Raw genomic sequence first — 6,648 nt, forward strand, 5'->3', positions numbered from 1 at the left:
GCGCACTTAAGCAGTGCGCCACCGGGCCGGCCCCAAAACCTGAATTTTTAGCAAAAAGCACTCAAATCCCAAAGGTATAACATGGAGAAGTAATTACTAACTGTGCTTGGGAAAAATTCATTAGGGAATTCGCTGACCCTGATATTGTAAAAATATCTCAAAATCTTCAAAGCAAATTCATTTTTTCCTCTATGTGTGTATTAGAAAAATTCTGGAAGATGAAGGAAAATATGTCATAAAATGAAACTATTAAGATATTGTAACACCAAAAAGGTAAAGGAACACCATAAGAAATAATTCTGGAAACTAAAAGCTTTCCAAAAACTTCTCTCATACTTTACATTGTTTTTTAATCAACCAAAGTCTATAGTTTACATTAGGGTTCATTCTTTGTGTTGTATACTCTATGGGTTTTGACAAATGCATAATGCCTTTTATCCACTGTTAGAGTATCACACTGTTTTTACTGCCCTAAAAATCCTCTGTGCTCCATGTATTCATACCTCCTTTTCCCCAACTCCTCACAACCACTGATCTTTTTACTGCCTCATGGGTTTTGCCTTTTCTGCCTTTTATCCACTGTTAGAGTATCACACTGTTTTTACTGCCCTAAAAATCCTCTGTGCTCCATGTAGTCATAAATCCTTTTCCCCAACTCCTCACAACCACTGATCTTTTTACTGCCTCATGGGTTTTGCCTTTTCCAGAACATTATATACTGTATTTGGAATCATACAGTACATACCAGTTTCAAACTGGCTTCCTTCAATTAGTACAGGCTGAGCATCCTTAATGTGGAAATGTGAAATACTCAAAAATCCTAAACTTTTTAAGTAAATGCCCACTGGAGCATTTAGGATTTCAGATTAGGGATGTTTAACTGGTTATGCATCTGCAAATATTCCAAAATCCAAAAAAATCCAAAATCCAAAATACTTCTGGTCCTAAGCATTTTGGATAAGAGATACTCAACCTATGGTATGTCTTTAAGGTTCTTCCATGTCCTTTCATGGCTGAATAACTCCTTTTTTTGGCTTTTCTATTGTATGGATGTACTACCATTTCATCCATTCACCTAATAAAGGACGTTTTGGTCACTTCCACTTATTTAGGTAAATACCAAGGAGTACAACTACTGGATCACACAATAAGAGTCTATTTAGTTTTATAAGAAACTATCCAACTGTCTTCCAAAGTGGCTGTAACATTTTGCATTCCCAGTAGCAATGAATGAGAGTTCCTGTTGCTCCACACCCTTGCTAGAATTGTGTTGTCAGCATTTTGGATCTCAGCCATTCTAATAAGCCAGTAGTATATCTCACTGTTAATTTAATTTGCAATTCCCTAATGACATACAATGTTAAGCATCTTTCCATATGCTTATTAGCCATTTGTATATGTTCTTTGGAGGTGTCCTGATCTTTTGTCTGTTCTGAAATGTTTTTCCTCTTGTTGATGAGTTTTTAAGATTTCTTCGTATATTTTGGATAGCAGTGCTTTATCAGATACGTCTTGTGCAAATATTTTCTCCCAGTCTGTGGCCTGTCCCACTTTTATAGTCCAGGAAATGCCATATTCTTACTCTCCAATATTCATTTTGTCTTTCTCTGCTCCTTTCTGTCTTCTGTCCTATTCTTTCTACAGTCATAACATTTTCATCCTAACTGTTCTTCAAACTCTAAAACTTTCTAATATGCTTTACTTTGCTTTTTTTTTGGAGAGGGGGAGTTTGTTATGTGACTGACTTTTCAGAAGGTCTGGAAAGAGAGGGATTTATATTACAGCAGCATAAAAAAACCCTAAATACTACGCACTTATATAATTAACATTCCACATGATTTTCTATCATTCACCAATATTGCTACACTCCTCCCAATACTTAAATTGATGGCTTTTAACTTTTTTATTTTTGAGAGTTAAAATCAATAATGGGAATCTATCAGTAAAACAGCGTATACTACATTTACCTCTACTCATTCATAGAATCCCACCAAAACAATAGGAAAGGAATAAAAAGTATATAACCCAACAAGAACAAAGAACAGGAGATGAGACAAGAGCAGAGAATAGATGTCAACAAAACTTTGGAAGGTGAAAAAAAGGTACTCAAGTAGAAAGAGAAAATAAAATACTGCAACCATAAAAGTACAGGAAACCATAAAAAAGAAAAAGAATAAAAGGGCTACCAAAACCAAAAAATGCTGGCAGGAATAAAAAATTCAAAAGAATGACTCAAGATAAAATGAGGAACATCATCTAGAAAACAGAATAAGATGACAAACACATGGAAAAAAGGAGAAAAACTTAAGGAAAACGAGACTATCATTCTAGGACATCAAATATCTGATTTAAAGCAGGTCCAAATAGAAAAAAAGAGGCAAAAATTATCAAAGAAATAGTACAAGAAAATTTTGCATAATTTAAAGACACAAGTCTCCAGATTGAAGGGCCTAGCTGCCCAACACAGAAGAAAAAATACATACACCAAGTTATAACATCTTAGTCAAAATATCAGTGTATCAGATACTGTGATTTCCTACCAATAGCTAGTCTCCCCTTCTTCCTTAAAGAACCCTAATTCTGCTCAGGGCAGCAATATATTCAGCTAAAACAGCCACCTTCCCACATTTCTTGAGGCTAAGGGCAGTTATGTGACCCAGTTCTGTCCAGTGAGATATAAATAGAAGCCAGATAAGGCTTCCAGAGAAGCTTTTTAAGGAGGAAAGATTAAGCTGGCCATGTTCTTTTTCTCCAACACAGCAGAGAACCATCTTGTGGCTATGAGATGATAAGCATGAAGACAAAGGCCTCGTGCTTAGAATGACTGAGTGAAAGTTAGGAGACCCTGGGCCCTGAGAGCATTCTGAGCTGCTGTGCCACCTGGAGAATGCTATCCCTGAATGCACTGTTGACTGAGACAATTAAATCTCTTATTTAAGTCACTGTTCATTGGATTTTCTGTTATTTCTAGAAAAACACAAAATACTGTACCAAATATAGCTGGGCAAAAACAAAAATCCTAAATCTTCTAGAGAAAAAAACAGGTCACCTACAACAGATAAGGACTCAGAATGGCTTCAGAGTCTAAGTGCAGCATGAACATTACATTACAAGATAATGGAGAACATGAGAACTGAGAATATACCCAGCCAAGTTATCAATCAAGTTTAAAAGTACAATAAAGACATTTTCAGATATGCAAAATCCCAAGAATTTGGATCTCATATATCTTTTCTTAGGAAGCTCCATGAGGATATACTGCACCAAAATGATGGCATAAATGAAGAAAGAGGAGAATGTGGGATCCAGGAAATGAGAAAGTGTGAGGTGCCTTAGAATGACAGCTGTGTTGCAGGACTAGGACACAAGGAACCCTAAAAGGAGCCGCAGGAGAGAGGTGTTCAAGAAAAGCAATAGTCCTAAAATGTCTTGAAAGAAGGTTGACAGGTCATTTTTACTTTCTTCTTTATGCTTTAATCTTCTATTTCCCACAAAAAACATGTTTTTTTTTTTTTAGGTAGAAATAAAAAATACATATTACTGTTTTTGTTTTTTTTTTTCCTTTTTGTCTTTTTTCATGTCCGGCAACGGATCACAACCCTCAGGTTTTTTTTTTTTTTTTAGGTAGAAATAAAAAATACATATTACTGTTTTTGTTTTTTTTTTTTCCTTTTTGTCTTTTTTCGTGTCCGGCAACGGATCACAACCCTCTATACCAAAACAGATCCTTCTGAAGGATTTCAAGGGGTTTATACTGGTTTTGCAGGGATCTTTAAGTTTTTCTTTTTTTTTTTTTGGTTTTACAATACATAGGAGTTATAAATATAAACATATAAAAACATATATACCTAGTTACTAAAATAAAAATCTACATCTATTTAAGTCAACAACATAGGTTTGTGAGGATATATATATATTTTTTTTTTAATTTAAAAGGGCTTCACATATTACTTTAAAAACCTCTATAACAGTCTGGTTTAAAAAGACTTCAAGTTAAAAAACTTGATTTTTAAAATGCTTAAAATGAGAGATCAGAAAGCCCTGCATGAGGAATGAAAAGTGGCTACACTGGGATTTTGAGAGTTCCATGTAATAGGGTGGGCTTCTAGAAGTTTTCTAGGAGCCTTAAGGAAGAGAACTGAAGAGGAGCATCTGTAAATACAAGTCGTTCTTCCCTCTGGTTCCTCCCTGACATGGGCCATCTGGTGACCCACAGAAAAGTAGAGAGGTGCAGTGGTTCAGCTGTTCTAGAAGTCAGAAGATCTGACTGCTCAATTCTACCTTTGCCATTACTAGTTGTATGACTAACCATGAACAAGTCATTTAACCTTGCTGTTATGGAATAAACTATGCCACCCCAAATTCATATATTGAAGTCCTGTCCCCCAATATCTCAGAATGTGAGTGTATTTAGAAATAGGACCCTTAAAGAGGTAATTAAGGTAAAATGAGGTCATATGGGTGGGCCCTAAAGCAACAGGACTGGTGTCCTTATAAAAAAGGAGAAATTAGGACACAGACACACATTGAAGGAAAGACCATGTGAGGACACAGGGAGAAGACAGCATCTACGTGCCAAGAAGAGAGGCCTCAGAAGAAACCAATTCTGTCAACACCTTGATCTTGAGCTTCTCACTTCCAGAACTGTGAGAAAATTTCTGTTGGTTAAGCCACCCAGTGCACGGTATTTTCTTATGGCACCCCAAGCTGACTCAGACACTTGCTAAGCCTCTTTACAAGAGTAATGTTGCTATCACAATCTACCTACTTTAAAATAAAGTACGAGGGGGCCGGCCCGCTGGCGCCCGAGGGTTCAGATCCCACATACAGACCAGTTCCTGCTCACTGGCTGAGCGAGGCGCGGGAGCAACACCGAGGGTTGCGATCCCGTTGCCGGTCCCCGGTCCGGTACGGGGGCAACACTGAGGGTTGCGATCCGTTGCTGGACACGGAAAAAGACAAAAGACAAAAGACCAAAAAAATAAAAATAAATAAATAAATAAATAAATAAATAAAGTACGAGGGTGCTTCAAAAAGCTCATGGAAAAATATAAAAATAAATAAATAAATAAATAAATAAAGTACGAGGGTGCTTCAAAAAGCTCATGGAAAAATAAAATTAAAAGATAATATGAATCTTTCCATGAACTTTTTGAAGTACCCTTGTATGTCAGAGTATTATACAGATCCTGCACATTATGGTTCTTAATTTGGATGAAGAGTTGACAATATACTTTAAATCCATTCAAACTTTGAAAACCTGACTTTGACCTAAGGAGACCCCAAGCAGAGAATCCAGATGAGCCACACTATGCTTGGACTAACCCAGGAAAAATATGAAATAAAGAAAAGTGTTGTTCTAAGCTGCTAAATCTGTGGTTAGAGCAGCAATTGGATTAATACACTTACCAACACATTAAAAGACAAACACTATCACTTCATAGAAGGTCATTTTACAACAAAGCAATAGTACACACAAACTCAGACACTGGACTCACATGGCAATATCCTATTATAAGGCAAGAATCCATATAATATAGAATATTTAGGTTAACTATCCTTAGATCACCAGAAAAAAAACACAAAACTTTTAAATTCCTGTGGAAAACTTTCAAATCTCTAAGTTATATTTCTACTGTCCGATACATGTTCATAGCCTATTTGGTAATTACTACCCTAAGAGATCCACTGGTAAGTTGCAGAGAGAAGCTTTTGTTCAGACCTAACAAAATGGTGTGCAAAAAAATCTATATATTTGGTATCCATTTATTTTCTAGAGAAGACCCACTGCCTCATTAGATCTGCAAATATATTAAGGTTAAGAAAGATTGCTTTACAGCATTTTTCTTTTTCACAGTTTTTTGCCATTTGTCTTCTGCCCTGCTACAGGGGATGGGGCCCCTATTGGATCAGCTGGGGAGGAGTGCTCTTGGTTTTCCATAATCTTTTCTACTATGCCCCTTCATTAATGCAGATACAATCCACATTTTAGAAATTACAAAGTGGTGTTAGCAGCACCATACCCAGGATTCTATGACCTACCTCTAGCAACATCTTCACATCCCAAGCATCCTTTTCTTCATTTGGATAACTTTTTGCCATATTATAGTGCTTTTCACCAGGTCTTACCTCTTGTGGAGACTTGAGAATGCGAATCTATACTTAAAGAGATAACATACTTAGAACACTTCCAGAAAAAAAGTCACAAGACCCTGAATACTGCATTATTTTATCTGCTAAAAAAAGACCAACCATTCTAGAAAAAATGTTTTATAACCAAAATTCCAAAAATTCTTCAGCTCTAACATTCAATGTTTAAAACAAACTAAGACATGATACAGAAAACATATATGTCAATGAATTATTTATAAAATTATAAATGTACTTCTAAATTTTCACAAAAAATAGGAATTGGGTTATATGAGTCTAAAGTATTATAACTATAGTCAACAATTTGGAAATGGGGCCGGCCCGGTGGCGCACTGCTATAGTGCGCCGCTTGGGAAGCGTGGCGGCGCTCCCGCCGAGGGTTCGGATCCCACATACAGACCGGTTCCCGCTCACTGGCTGAGCGAGGCGCGGGAGCAACACCGAGGGTTGCGATCCCGTTGCTGGTCCCGGTCCGGTACGGGGGCGACACTGAGGGTT

The 6,648-nt window shown here is 36.8% G+C and overlaps 1 protein-coding gene across 1 annotated transcript in view; it reads right to left on the reverse strand.

Moving 5' to 3' along the window:
- Window positions 1-6,648, reverse strand: part of ADAM17 (ADAM metallopeptidase domain 17) — a 34,825-nt gene that overhangs the window by 21,755 nt on the left and 6,422 nt on the right. Inside the window, exon 4 of the mRNA XM_008594801.1 lies at window positions 6,043-6,156. Coding sequence (XP_008593023.1) covers window positions 6,043-6,156 — 114 coding nt within the window. The remainder of the gene's footprint in view (window positions 1-6,042; window positions 6,157-6,648) is intronic.

Source organism: Galeopterus variegatus, unplaced genomic scaffold, assembly GCF_000696425.1.
Source record: "Galeopterus variegatus unplaced genomic scaffold, G_variegatus-3.0.2 Scaffold11578, whole genome shotgun sequence".
Taxonomy (NCBI): Eukaryota; Metazoa; Chordata; class Mammalia; order Dermoptera; family Cynocephalidae; genus Galeopterus; species Galeopterus variegatus.